Source organism: Megascapheus bottae, chromosome 35 (assembly GCF_031878675.1).
Source record: "Megascapheus bottae isolate mThoBot1 chromosome 35, mThoBot2.hap1, whole genome shotgun sequence".
Classification (NCBI taxonomy): Eukaryota; Metazoa; Chordata; class Mammalia; order Rodentia; family Geomyidae; genus Megascapheus; species Megascapheus bottae.
In genome coordinates, this window is record NC_143543.1 from 789,587 (window position 1) to 803,142 (window position 13,556).

Sequence of the window (13,556 nt, forward strand, 5' to 3'; positions counted from 1 at the left end):
CCAGTGCCAGGGAGTCCTCCCGGCCTTGGGTCTAGGCTGCCATCTTGTGGATGCACAGGACATTGTCTGTCTGCCTCGTTTTCCTTTCTTGTTTTGTAGCCCAGGTGAGCCGCCCCTCTGCTCTGCCGCCCCAGGGAGTCAAGGTGAGCATGCTGTCCCCTCTAAACTGGCAAGGAAACATCCTCTGACGCTCCCGCCTGTCACCCCAGCTCCTCAGGGGGCTGAGATCTGAGGATCACAGGTTCAAAGCCAGCCCGGGCAGGAAAGTCCAGGAGACTCTGATCTCCAGTGAACCACCAGAAAACCAGACGTGGAGCTGTGGTTCAAGTAGTAGAGCGCCAGCCTGGAGGGAAAGAAGCTCAGGGACAGCGCCCAGGCCCTGAGTTCAAATCCTACGACTGACAACACAAGAAAAAAATTGTGTGTACGACAGGCCCACAGTGCTAGTCTGGCCTGCGTGTATGATGTGGGTTGGATGAATTAAATATTTAGCAAATCCTTTATCCCAGATATTTTTGTTTAAAATTAATTCTCGTAACAGTTCATCACTTAATTAGGTTTTCCATGAGGTAGAAGGACTCTCTTGAGATCATGCTTCCTGACCAACTAAACATCTATCTAGTCATCTATCAGTCCCTCCATCTACCCATCCATCTATTTATCGCCTGTCTGTCTGTCTACCACTTTGATCCACAGCTTCACATTTCTTTTTTTTTCTGTATTAATTGTAATAAGAGTCTCCTGGACTTTCCTGCCAGAGCTGGCTTAGAACCAGGATCTTATATCTCAGCCTCCCGAGGAGCTGAGATGACAGGCGGAAGCTGCCAGAGCTTAGTGTGGAGGGTAATAATTCTTACAGCTTCTCAGAGAATATCTTCACGAAACCATGATGGTTCTCTAGTTCCTTGGTATTTTCTCAGAAAGCATTTTACTGTTTTGCATACGTGCTGGGATGTTTCTACAAATAGTTCCCTAGTGTTTTAGCTCCCTTTGTAACCCATTATTATTATTATTATCATTATTATTATTTTGATGCCAGTCCTGGGTCTTGAACTCAGGGCCTGAGCGCCGTCCCTGAGCTTTTTTCCCTCCAGGCTGGCGCTCTACCACTTGAACCACAGCTCCACGTCTGGTTTTCTGGTGGTTCACTGGAGATCAGAGTCTCCTGGACTTTCCTGCCCGGGCTGGCTTTGAACCTGTGATCCTCAGATCTCAGCCTCCTGAGAAGCTGGGGTGACCAGGCCCTGGGTTCAAGACCAGGGACAGACAGACAGACAGACATACACAGACACACGTAAGAACTGGAAGGGCCATGCACACGTCTTCCAGGTTGTTCACACACGGACATTTCTGTAGCAGAGGGCAGCAGCTTCCTCCTCAGCTGCTGCCAGTCCTTCCCTGTGTCTGCCCACCTCCCGCTTTCCTCCGACCATCACCAGCCATGGCCTGGAGCCCCAGTCCCTGGCCCCCTGGCCATTTTGATTCCTGGCTTTGATTTGTGTTCTCATCTCTCCCGGGGACTGACTGGATTGCGAAACTGCTTGTGACCAGCAGGGGTCAGGAGAGGCCGGCGCTGGCTCCAGGCCTCCAGGCAGCCATGGTCAGGTCAGCTCAGCTGGGCCTGGGCTCTGCCGGAGCCGCCTAGGCATCCATGGCTATGGAAAAGTGGGTCCCACTGTTACCAGGCTCTGTCTACCATCTATCCATCCATCCACCCGTCCATCCATCCATCCAACTACCCATCCACCCATCCATCCATCCATTCATCCATCCATCTATCCACCCATCCATCCACCCATCCATCCACCCACCCATCCATCCATCCATCCACCCATCCATCCACCCATCCATCCACCCACCCATCCATCCATCCATCCACCCATCCACCCATCCACCCATCCATCCACCCATCCACCCATCCATCCATCCACCCATCCACCCATCCACCCATCCACCCATCCATCCATCCACTCATCCACCGGTCCACTCATTTATCCATCCATCCATCCATCCATGCACCCATCCACCCATGCATGCATGCATCCATCCATCTGTCCATTCGTCCATCCATCCACCCACCCGTCTGCCCATCCATCCATCCATCCATCCATCCATCCATCCATCCATGCATGCATGCATCCATCCATCCATCCATCCACCTACCTACCTACCTATTTATTTAATTACACATATTGTACTATATATTTATATATTATATGTGTGTGTATTTCAGTGTTGGGTATTGGCAGGAATATGAGATGAAGTTTGTTGTTGTTGTTTGCTTGTTTGTTTTCACTATTCCTGGGTCTTGAACTCAGGGCCTGGGCGCTGTCCCTGAGCTTTATTTGCTCAAGGCTAGAGAGCCACAGCACCATGTCCGGCTTTTTCTGTGTTCCCGGTACCTAGCAATCGAACCCAGAGCTTCATGTATGCAAGGCGAGCCCTCTACCCCTAGGCCACACTCCCTGCCCAGAGAAAGCTACTTATTAGCTTCTTCTCCTCCAGACAATGTGTGTAAATGAAATCCAATCGGAGTCTCAAAGCCTGGGGGCGTCCAGGACTCTAAGCGAGCCCCAAAGGCAAAATGGCGATAGAGAATCTGCCCTTTGCTCCTGTGGAGGAGGGAAAGCCCCTCGGGACTGGAAGACGAGGCTGAGGATGGAGAAAGAAGAGCGAGGCAGACGGCTCCCCCGGGCTGTCAGAACACAGGACCCAGAGCTCCCTCTTGGGCTTTAGGAAGAGAAGATGTGGGAAACGGTTTCCCATCCTGATAAGATCTGTCTTGTGGGAACGCTTTGCTCGCAGATGTTTTCCCCGAATGATGCTTTCGCTTCTTTCCCCTGACATCTGGATGTTTGTACGTCTGTGGGGCAGGGGAGGGCGGGGGAGTCTGGGACTTGAACTCGGGGCCTGGGCTTATGTGCTCGAGTCTGGCGCTCTACCACTTGAGCCAGAACTCCACTTCTGGCCTTTTTTTTTTGGCTTAGTATTTTATGGCAAATAAAGAGTCTCATGGACTTTCCTGCCCGGGGCTGGCTTTGAACCGGGATCCTCAGATCACAGCCTCCTGAGCAGCTGGGAGGTCAGGCGGGGATCCCAGCGCCGACAAGAAGCTCCTGACTCTCCTCAAGACTCTGGTGCCTGGGTTGTTTTTGTTGTTTGGTTGTTTTGTCTTGTTTTCCCTTTTTCTCCTCCTGGAGAATGGAGGAGGCTGACAGACGCTTCCTACCTTCCCATCCAGGGAAAGGCAAGTGACTTTTCATGCCAGACGTTTTGCTTTCCTTTCAAGTCTAGATGTTTTGGGCAATTGTGCAAATACCATTTTGCAAGAGTTCTCTGGCTGGAACAAATCCACATCTAGTTACACGTGGCTGCGAGAAGGAAGGGTTTCTTTTCTTTTTTCCCAATGAATATCAGCCTTTGAAGCTAATTTTTCAAAAGTACTCATGGCCAAAAAGCCCCGTGCGTGCGTGCGTGTGTATGTGCGTGCATGCGTGTGTGTGTGGTCATATCAGAATAAAAATTCAGTCCTTCTGCCTGTACCCCACACCAAGTTGAGATTCTAGGCCTGTGTTAGGATCTGTAGCTCCTAGCTTCTTGATAAACGGTATCTATGTCTCTCATTTTTGTGAATCTCCAGGATGGGATTTAAATTATACATTTGGCTGGGGGCCGGGGGTTCACACTAATCATTCCGGCTCCTCAGGAGGCTGAGATCTGAGGATTGTGATTCAAAGAAAGCAAAGGCAGAAGTGGAGTCAGAAATGGCTCAAGTGGTAGAGCGCCAGAAAATGAGAGGCCCAGACACCAGAGTGAAGACTCGAGCTGTCGTGTCAGGCTGACCTCTGGTTCCCGGGCCTCTGAGGCCCTGAGCTGGAAAGTCCAGGGCTGAGAGAGCGTGAACCCAGCTTCTGGAAGTCTCTGAGGCCAAGAGGTTTTGTTCACTTTGCACTGAGGCGTAGAAGCAAAGAGGTCGTGGGATCCAGGCTTGACTTCAACAGCTTTTTGTTCTGGTGTGAGTGTTTCTTGCCTGACAAAAGCTCAGGGGGAAAAACAAACATATTTCAGGTAATTCAGAACACCCAACCTGTATAATTTTCCTTTCTTTTCCTCTCCTATGCTGTGTGGGAGAGCAGATAATAATCTTTCTCAAAGCAGGTTTGGTTTTTTTCCTATTGAAGCCTGCGATTGGCGGCTAAACAAAGGAACAAATGAAAACACTTGGTTTGAAAACCCCCAGGCTTTTGGCAATTCAATAGAAAAATCTAAAAAAATAATTAAAAATTAAAAAAAAAAAGGATTGTGCTAAGGCTCTGTTCAACTTCGGAGCAAAGATTTAGGATTTATTTGCTTGACTCCAGTACAAAATAATTCCATGTGTTTGCCCTCTGGAATCCGGATATTTCATACCTGGCCAAAAAAAAAAAAAAAAAAAAAAAACAAACAACCCAACATACCAGCTAAGATGAACCCAAGCGTTTTGTTTTGTTTTGTTTTTTGTTCAAGGCTGGCACTTGAGCCACAGCTCCACGTCTGTTTTTCTGGTGGTTCACTGGAGAAAAAAAAAAAAAATCTCATGGACTTTGCTGCCCCGGCTGGCTTCGAACCACGATTCTCAGATTTCAGCCTCCAGAGCAGCTGGGGTGACAGGCAGGAAACCCCACACCTGCTCCCATAAGTTCCTTAAGGTTCAGGCTTGTACATCATCGTATTTACCTGACACAGACACATTCATATCTGTGGCGAGTGAGTGAAAGAATAAAGCCAGAGCTACGGCTGTGAGTCAGAGAATTTTTTTTAATATATTTTTTTTCAACTCTGCGACTTAATTGTGTTGTCATGTGACCCCTACAAGTACCCTTGTGTCATATCTCTCAAGAAAGAAGGCCTGAGGGAGACAGCGTTTGAAAATGATGCTTTTTATGATGATTATTATTATTCTCACCACAGAAAATAAAAATCCATGACACCAAAATTGTCCAGGTATACACCGGTGAATAAAAGAAGCTTCGAGCAGATACAAATTCTATCGGTACGTATGTATACATATAAATACATACATATGCAAAAGATGTACACACACACACATATATCCATATATATATATTTATGCATTCTAAGATAAAGTGCCCAAATCTTGACCTCTGGGGTGGTGTAAAGCAGAAATGAATCCTAAATTGGGGTCAGCTGGGATCTGTATTTTATTTATTTACTTATTTTTCCCAGTTCTGGGCTTGAGCTCAGGGCCTGAGCACTGTCCTTGGACTTTCTCAAGGCTAGAGCTCTACCACTTGAGCCACAGCACCACTTCTGGCTTTTTCTATATATGTGGTACTGAGGAATCGAACCCGGGTCTTTGTGCATGCTAGGCGAGCACTCGACCACTAGGCCACACTCCCGGCCCCGGGATCTGTATTTTCTAGCAGAATCTGTTTTGCATACATGTGTTCAGCTCTTCTGGCCCCCACCCCTTCCTTCCCTCCCGAGCTCCCCCAAATGCATGAATTCATTCACCTCACTGCCAGCTTTATTGCTCAGAGGCCCCGGCGCTCAGCCAGCCAGAGCCTCTCCTGCTCCCTTCTCATCCCTCTCCTGTCCCTCGAACCCTAACCTTTCTGCCCACGTAAGACCACAGTCCAGGACTCGTGGGCTAGCATGGAGCCAAGTTAGGGTTTGGTTTTTTGGGGGCCGGAGAATGTAGCAGGATGGGGACTATGACGGGGTGTGGTCTGTTATTATTTCAGCTATGTTTGAATCCAGGAGGAAGAATTGGGGTGCAAGGGTTATTAGATGAGTGCCCACGCTCAGGCCAATCTCTTCCAGTGTGTGTGCATGCGTGTGTGTGCGTGTGTGTGTGGAACCTTCGTGAGAATAGATTTCCACGTGAGGACGAGAGAAAGCGTGATTTAAGCTACCCAGACGTTCTCATTTTTAACAGTAACAAGACTCCAGCGTCCCTTCTTGCTGCACTTGGTTTTGTCTTTCTTCTTGTACTGTATTTTTCTGTTCTCTGTTCTGTTTTGCCAGTCCCGGCTCTTGAACTCAGGGCCCGGGCACCGTCCTTGAGCTTTCTCAAGGCTGGCGTTCTACCACGTGAGCCACAGCTCCACTTCTGGCTTTTTTTTTTTTCTTGTCCTGTGGATGTGGTACTGAGAGGACTCGAACCCGGGCCTTCATGCACGCGAGGCTGGCGTTTTATCACCGAGCCAGCTCTCTCCTCGCCGTTGAAAGCCGGCGACGATGGTCTCACCAGGTATGGATGGTCACCTGGGCTCTTTCTTGAGGAGACGTGGACACACGCACATGCACACACACGCAGGCGCACATGCACACACCGCGCACGCACACAGGCACACATACACAACGCATGCACGCACACACCCTGGGCCTTCCCTCCCTCCGTCTGGAAGGGAGGAGGACTTGAACTCAGGGCCTGGGCGCTGTCCCTGCGCGTCTCCTTTCCACCCAGGGCTGAAGCAGCCTTTCCCTGCGCGGTGGCCGCTGGCTTTGAAACCGGGCGGGCCTCTCCTAGCTGATGATGCGTGTGAGCATGCTGCCCAGGGCCTGCTTCACCGTGCGTGGTGGAGCTGCGCCTGCGGGCCCGGCCCTGCACCGCCCGGCGCCTCCTCACCTCCCGGCACAGCTCGTGGAAGAGCTCGGCCACGTCGCCCTCGCCCGTGCAGGCCGAGCACCTCGTGGAAGCCGCACGCCAGCTCGGCGGCCAGCCGCGACCCCTCCTCGCGGCTCACCTGCCGCGCGTGGCCCAGGTCCGCCTTGTTCCCCACCAGCACGGCGGCCCGCGGCCCGGGGCTTCTTCACCTCGTCCAGCAGCGTCTTGAGCGGCAGCACCTCCTCGAAGCTGCCCCGGTCCGTCACGTCGTACACCAGCGCGAAGCCCTCGCCCCACCGCATGTGGCCTTCCCGCTGGGACGCGTCTCCTCCTGCCCACCGACGGACGGACAGACAGACAGACAGACAGATGGACAGACAGACGAACAGACGGATGAACAAACAGATGGATGGGTGGATGGACAGACGGATGGATGGATGGATGGACGGATGGATGGATGGATGGATGGACGGATAGACAGATGGACGGATGGACGGATGGACGGATGGATGGATGGGTGGACAGACAGATGGATGGGTGGATGGACAGACGGATGGATGGGTGGATGGATGGATGGATGGATGGACAGATGGGACGGACGGACGGATGGATGGATGAATGGATAGATAGATGGACGGACGGACGGATGGATGGATGAATGGATAGATGGACAGACAAATGGATGGGTGGACAGACGGATGGGTGGATGGACAGACGGATGGATAGTGGATGATGGATGGATGGACAGACACATGGATGGTGGATCGATGGATGGATGGACGGATGGAGGGATGGATGGATGGACAGACAGACGGGCATACAGACACATGGATGGACGGATGGATGGAAGGACAGACAGACGGATGGATGGATGGATGGAATGGATGGATGGACGGACAGATGGATGGATGGATGGACAGATGGGTGGATGGATGGATGGACAGACAGACGGAAGGATGGATGGATGGATGGACAGATGGACAGATGGATGGATGGACGGACAGACAGAGAGACAGATGGACGGATGGATGGATGGACAAAGATGGACGGAAAAAACGGATGGATGGACGGACAGATGGACAGATGTCAAAGGTTGAGCCTGGTGGCTGCACATACAGGGGGGTGTGGGGGAGCTCCCCTCCCCCCTACTGCCTCCCTCCCCCCCATTGTACTACATCATCATCATCATCATCCACCGCCCTCCCTCCCTCCCTCCCTCCCCCCTACTACAGCATCATCACCACCCTCCCCACCCTTCTACCCTCCTCCCACCCACTCCCACTAATTTGCCCTGAAACTCCCCCTCCTCCCCCCTCCCTCCCTCCTCCCTCCCTCCTTCTTCCCTTGGACAGGACCTGTGTTCCCCAGGCCTCTGTCCATCTGTGGGGAGGGGGGATGCTATCTGGGGGGGGGCACTGTCCTGGGGGGGGAGCGTGGAGAAGTAGCTCGCGTGGAGACGGAGCTCGAGTGCAGATGGGACACAGGGAAGCGTCATGGAGACGCCTGGCCAGCTCCACCCCACACGCCTCTGCTGTCTCCCACGAGTGGACACACACTGTCCGCTCAGGCCGGGAGCCTGGCCTCGTGGTAGGGTGCTTGCCTAGCATGCATGAAGACCCGGGTTTGATTCCTTGGTACCACACACATAGAAAAAAGCCAGATGTGGTGCTGAGGCTCAAGTTGGTAGAGCTCCAGCCTTGAGAAAACCCAAGGACAGTGCTCAGGCCCTGAGTTCAAGACCCAGGACCGGACAAAGCAAAAAGCATCGCTGCCTCCAGGCACACCTGCACATCCCAGAAAACACGCGTGCCGTCGCCCCAGCCTTCCAAACCCACTGTGGGAAAACACCAGCCCCGTGACTCTCGGGGAGGCCCCGAAACCCGGGGCCACGAGGACGGGGACGTGACAGGCACGACAATCAGGACAAGCTGACCTGGCCGGCGGTGTCCAGGATCTCCATGCACACGGCTTCGTCGTCGATGGTGGCCTGGTGAGGGTAGGTGGACTCTGCGGAAAAGACACGCGGGATGTGAGAACCCGGGCTGGGGCGCCGGGACTCCCGCCTGCCATCCCGGGAGGTGGGGACGGGAGGACGGGGGTTCAAAGCCAGCCCCGGGTGGGAGGAGACTCAGCCTCGGGGATCCAGCAAAAGGCAGCAAGTTGAGCGGTGGTTCAAGGGGGAGAGAGCCAGGCTCGGGCCCAGCGACGGCGCAAAGGAGGGCCTGAGCTCCAGATCCAGGATGGGCGTGTGTGCGTGCACACAGAGACACGCGCACTACAACGCGCACACACACACGCACCTCCCAGTCACTCACGCACTCAGCCCCCTGCAGGTGAGGTCCACTGAGGATTCTGGAGATGCCTCTTTGGGATGCGTGTGTGATTATATCTATTTATCTGCGTGTGCGTGCGTGTGTGTGTGTGTGTGCGTGCGTGCGTGTGTGTGTGTGTGTGTGTGTGTGTGTGTGTGTGTGTGTATCATTTTTCTGGCAGGTGGAGGCCGGGGCGGCCTTTGAACCCTGCTCCTCGGAATCTCAGCCTCGGGGAGGAAGCCAGGCAGTTGAATCCCCAGTCCCCACACCTCGCTGTGAAGGGGGGACAATGTCACGTGCTCAGCCCCCCCCTCTCCCGGGGTGGGGTGCTCAGTCCTCTTGAATGTGGGGGGGGGATGATACCTGCACACGTCCACACAGCGGGGGGGGGGGGGGCCCAGGCCCCGGGGAGTCACTAGGGAGGAGGTGACCGGCTGCTTAGCAACCACGGTGTCCCCTCCTCTCCGCCCCCCCCCCCCCCGCTGTGCCCCGCCCCCGGCTGTCAATCAAGCTGGCTAAGTCCAATGAATGGAGTTATTGTTCACAGTGAATGGACCCCAAGGGGGAGAAAGGCTCTCCTAAGATTAGGTATGGATGAGATGAGGGGTATTCTGGAAGCCTCTGCCACCTGGGGTGGGAGATTTTCACCACACAACAACCAACAACAAGGAAATCACTGTTCCCTTTGCTACCAGATCCATCCAGCGGGTGCCTCGAGCTTACAGACGTAAGAACACAGTAGTAATAATAATAATAAGAATAATAATAATAATAATAATAATAATAAGAAGAAGAAGAAGAAGCAGCAGCAGCAGCAGCAGCAGCCAGGCACGGGTGGCTCCCGCCTGTCAGCCAGCCACTCAGGAGGCCTAGATCTGACAATGTGGGTTCAAATCCACCGGGACAGGAAAGTCCACGAGCAAAACGCTACAAGTGGGGCTGTGGTTCACGTGGTAGAGCACCAGCCTTGAACAAAAAAAAAAGTCACAGAGAGGGAGCCCAGGCCCTGAGGAGAAAGGGGGAGGAAGAGGGAGAAGGGGAGGGAAGAGGAAGAAGAAGAAGAGAAAGAAAGAAGGAGTAGGAGGAAGAGAAGGAGGAGAAGACGAGGAAGAAGAGAAAGGGGAAGAAGAGAAGGAAGAGGTCGAGGAAGAGGAGGACAGGAGGAGGGGGAGGAGATGGAGCGTTGAGAGGGAGAGGAAGGAGGGGGAGGAGGAGGAAGAGGAAGAAGAGAAAGAGGAGGAGGAGCGGGAGAGGAGGAGAAGAGGAGGAGGAGGAAGAGACAAAGAAGGACTTACCCAGCGTGGGGTCATATTCCCAGATGAATCTTCCCGTCAGGAATCTCACCACGAGCGCTGCGGAGGGAAGGAAGGGGTCGATGATTCTGTGGCTCTTGTGGTCAGAGGAGGAGGAGGGAGAGGGGGAGGAGGGGAAAAGGAGGAGGAGGAGGAGGAGGAAGAGGGGGAGGAGGAGGGGGAGGAGGAGGGGGGAGGAGGAGGGGGAGGAGGAGGCATCTCCACCCACCCCAGGCACTTTGCCCTTCGCTGTTCTTTAAGCCTTTGGGTCAGTCACTTCTTCCAGAGCGTCCTCGCTGTCACACACCCTGGCCCCAGAGCCCCCCCGAACCCCGAGCCCCAGATTAACGAGCGGATCAATAAATCCCTGCACTGGCAAGGTTGCCGCACACATCAAGGTCATAAAAACGACCCAGGAATCCAAACACCAGGGTCACCACACAGGTCCCCAACGGAGAAAGCGTGGACAACGATGGACTGAGTCCAAGAACTGGATGCTTGGCCAGGTACGGTCGGGGACTCCGCCTGTCACCCCAGCCCCTCAGCAGGCTGAGATCTGAGGGTCGCAGGTTCAAAGCCAGCCTGGGCAGGAAAGTCCAGGAGACTCTGATCTCCAGTGAGCCACCAGAAAACCAGACGTGGAGCCGTGGCTCAAGGGTAGAGCGCCAGCCTGGAAGGAAAGCAGCTCAGGGACGGCGCCCAGGCCCTGAGTTCAAGACCCACCACCAACATACACAAAAATAAGGAGGCCAGCACGGGTCAGCCATAGCAAACCCCTCGCTTTCTGGAGTGACCCAGAGCAGGCCTGTGACAGCCATGACAGCGGTTCTCTCGCCCCAACCCTATGCGGGCTTTTGTTGAAGCTTCACCACCTGCGGGTAGGTGGGTAGACTGCAGCAGCACTTCCCTGCTCTGTGCCCGCACCATGCCCAACACCGCAGGGAACCAGAGCTTGACACCCTCCATATGCTTCTTCAGAAAGAAATCTCCAGCCCTCGGGAAGGCGGGTGACTCAGGCGAGAGAAGAGAGACCGGGAGACGGAGCCACCAACCCCCTCCCAAAGCCGCCCAGGCAGAGCTGCTGTCACCCTGTCACCGTGCTGGCTGGGCTTGCTCAGTACGGAAGGACAGCGCCCCCCCTCCCCCCGGGCTCAGGGCTCCGAACCCCCCGGCCACGTCTGGGGCCACAGGGGCCATGTCCACACCCGGCCACACCAGAAGGCCACACAGAGGCCTCTCTCCTCTCCTCTCCTCAGGCCACCCAGCAAGCCACTGGCCAGCTGGGGCACAGGAGGGGGACGTCGAGTCACCACATCTGCTCCCCTTGAGCCTGGAGGGGAGCCAGGGAAGGAATGTTCTGGTAGCTTTCTTGGCATCAAAGACTGCATGCATTCCCTCCCTCCCTCCCTCCTCCTCCCTCCCTCCCTCCCTCCCTCCCTCCCTCCCTCCCTCTCTTTCTCTGGCTTTGAGCTGCTCATTTCACATGAACAAACTGTACAAATCCCACATGGATTCTGGGACTCCCCCCCCCCCCCTTCAAAGTCAAGGTCGGGGTGGGGTGGGGGCTCCGAGCCCCCCTGCATTAGTCACAGAGGGTGACCACGGCCCCCAGCTCCCGTGGATTCTGTCTCCAAACACCAGATGTCGAAGTTCACGTCCCGCCCCCGTCTACTCCACAGCCCCCCCCCATCCCGGCTTTCAAGCTCTGCAAGGCTTGTCTCTTGTCTCCTGCCTTTTTATTTTTAATTTTTTTCCCTGAAAATTAAGTTTCTTAGCCTCCCTGAAATAACATCTGCTGCTCAAAGTCACGTTTTCAAACAGCACAATGAGTGAGCGTCCGGAAAACTCCTCTCCCTCTCTGCTCCTGCTCCTTCCTCCCTCCCTCCCCTCCCTCCCTCCTCTCTCTCCCTCCCTCCCTCCTTCCTTGTTGGTCATGAGTCTTGAACCTGGGTGCTGCCCCTGAGCTCCTTTCCCTCCAGGCTGGCGCTCCTACCCCTTGAACCACAGCTCCACGTCTGGTTTTCTGGTGGTTCCCTGGAGATCAGGGTCTCCTGGACTTTCCTGTCGGGCTGGCTTTGAACCTGGGATCCTCAGATCTCAGCCTCCTGAGGGGCTGGGGTGCCAGGCGGGCGCCCAGCTATGGCTGGCTTGTGTTTGAGCTGGGATTCTTTAGTCAATTCTTGCCCTGGGCCAGCCGTGAACTTAACCTCCCTATCTGTGAACTTGATAATATTCCCAGAAAAGGAAAAAAAAAAAAAAAGACAACCAGAAGGAGACAATCTTTCTGGGCGCGCTGCTCTCTCTCCCCAGATGTCCACAGACATGAGGCCCGCGTGGCCTGAATTCCACAGTCCCCTTGGGCCACTGTCAGAATCGGGGGCTTCTGCTTTGGCTCGTTTTGGGGGGATGGGACACCGTCCAGAAACAAACGTCCTGGTGACCCAACTTGGGGAAACTTTCGCGCCTCTGTGCATCTCCTTCATTGTAACAATAACCACAAATGAGAGTGAACAGCAAAGCCTAGAAAAACTGTGCGAGCGGGCATAGGTACAGAGGGGTCTAGATTAGGCGAACTGGGTAGGCAATGTTATGACCAGAGTGAATCTGCCTTTTTCCCACCCACACTGATTTTTTTTCTTCCTTTCTGGCTATCTAGATGGCCTCTTGCATCCATCCATCCAACCATCCAACCATCCACCCATCCATCCATCCATCATTCATCCACCCATTCACCCATCCACCCACCCTATCCATCCATCCATCCACCCACCCTATCCATCTATCCAACCATCCATCCACCCACCCATCTAACCATCTGCCTGTCCATCCATCCACCCTTCCATCCACCCACCCATCCACCCACCCATCCACCCACCCATCCACCCACCCACCCATCCACCCACCATCCATCCATCCACACCACCCATCTATCCATCTGCCTGTCCATCCATCCACCCTTCCATCCACCCATCCATCCACTCACCCATCCATCCACCCACCCATCACCCACCCACCCATCCACCCACTCCATCCACCCATCCATCCACCCATCCACCCATCCATCCACCCATCCACCCATCCATCCATCCATCCATCCATCCATCCATCCATCCCATCCATCCATCCACCCACCCATCCATTTTTTTCTGCAGGAGGCTGGCTTTCCCTGTACAGCAAGCTGGGATGTTTTTCCTCTCCCCTCCTGTTTCTTCCCCTGGCCCACCCCGTGCCCATCTGTGTCCTGCGTCTGTTCCACAAGGAACGTGAGATCAGCAGAAAACCCCCACCCAGGACGGTGGAGGCGGTCGGGGTCTGGTGGAATTGTGCACAGCCGTGCAGGGG

At 54.4% G+C, this 13,556-nt stretch overlaps 2 protein-coding genes across 2 annotated transcripts in view; both read right to left on the reverse strand.

Annotated features, from left to right (window-relative positions):
* Nucleotides 1-6,528: 6,528 nt before the first annotated feature.
* Nucleotides 6,529-11,180, reverse strand: Rerg (RAS like estrogen regulated growth inhibitor). Its single transcript, XM_090324448.1, is given in 9 exon segments — nt 6,529-6,573; nt 6,575-6,691; nt 6,693-6,797; nt 6,799-6,935; nt 7,872-7,875; nt 8,544-8,617; nt 10,218-10,274; nt 10,444-10,476; nt 11,087-11,180. Coding segments are annotated over 9 exon segments (666 nt in total).
* A 126-nt stretch (nt 11,181-11,306) lies between these two features.
* Eps8 (EGFR pathway substrate 8, signaling adaptor) overlaps nt 11,307-13,556 on the reverse strand; it is a 30,421-nt gene continuing 28,171 nt past the window's right edge. Inside the window, 1 exon segment of the mRNA XM_090324449.1 lies at nt 11,307-11,392. Coding sequence (XP_090180575.1) covers nt 11,307-11,392 — 86 coding nt within the window.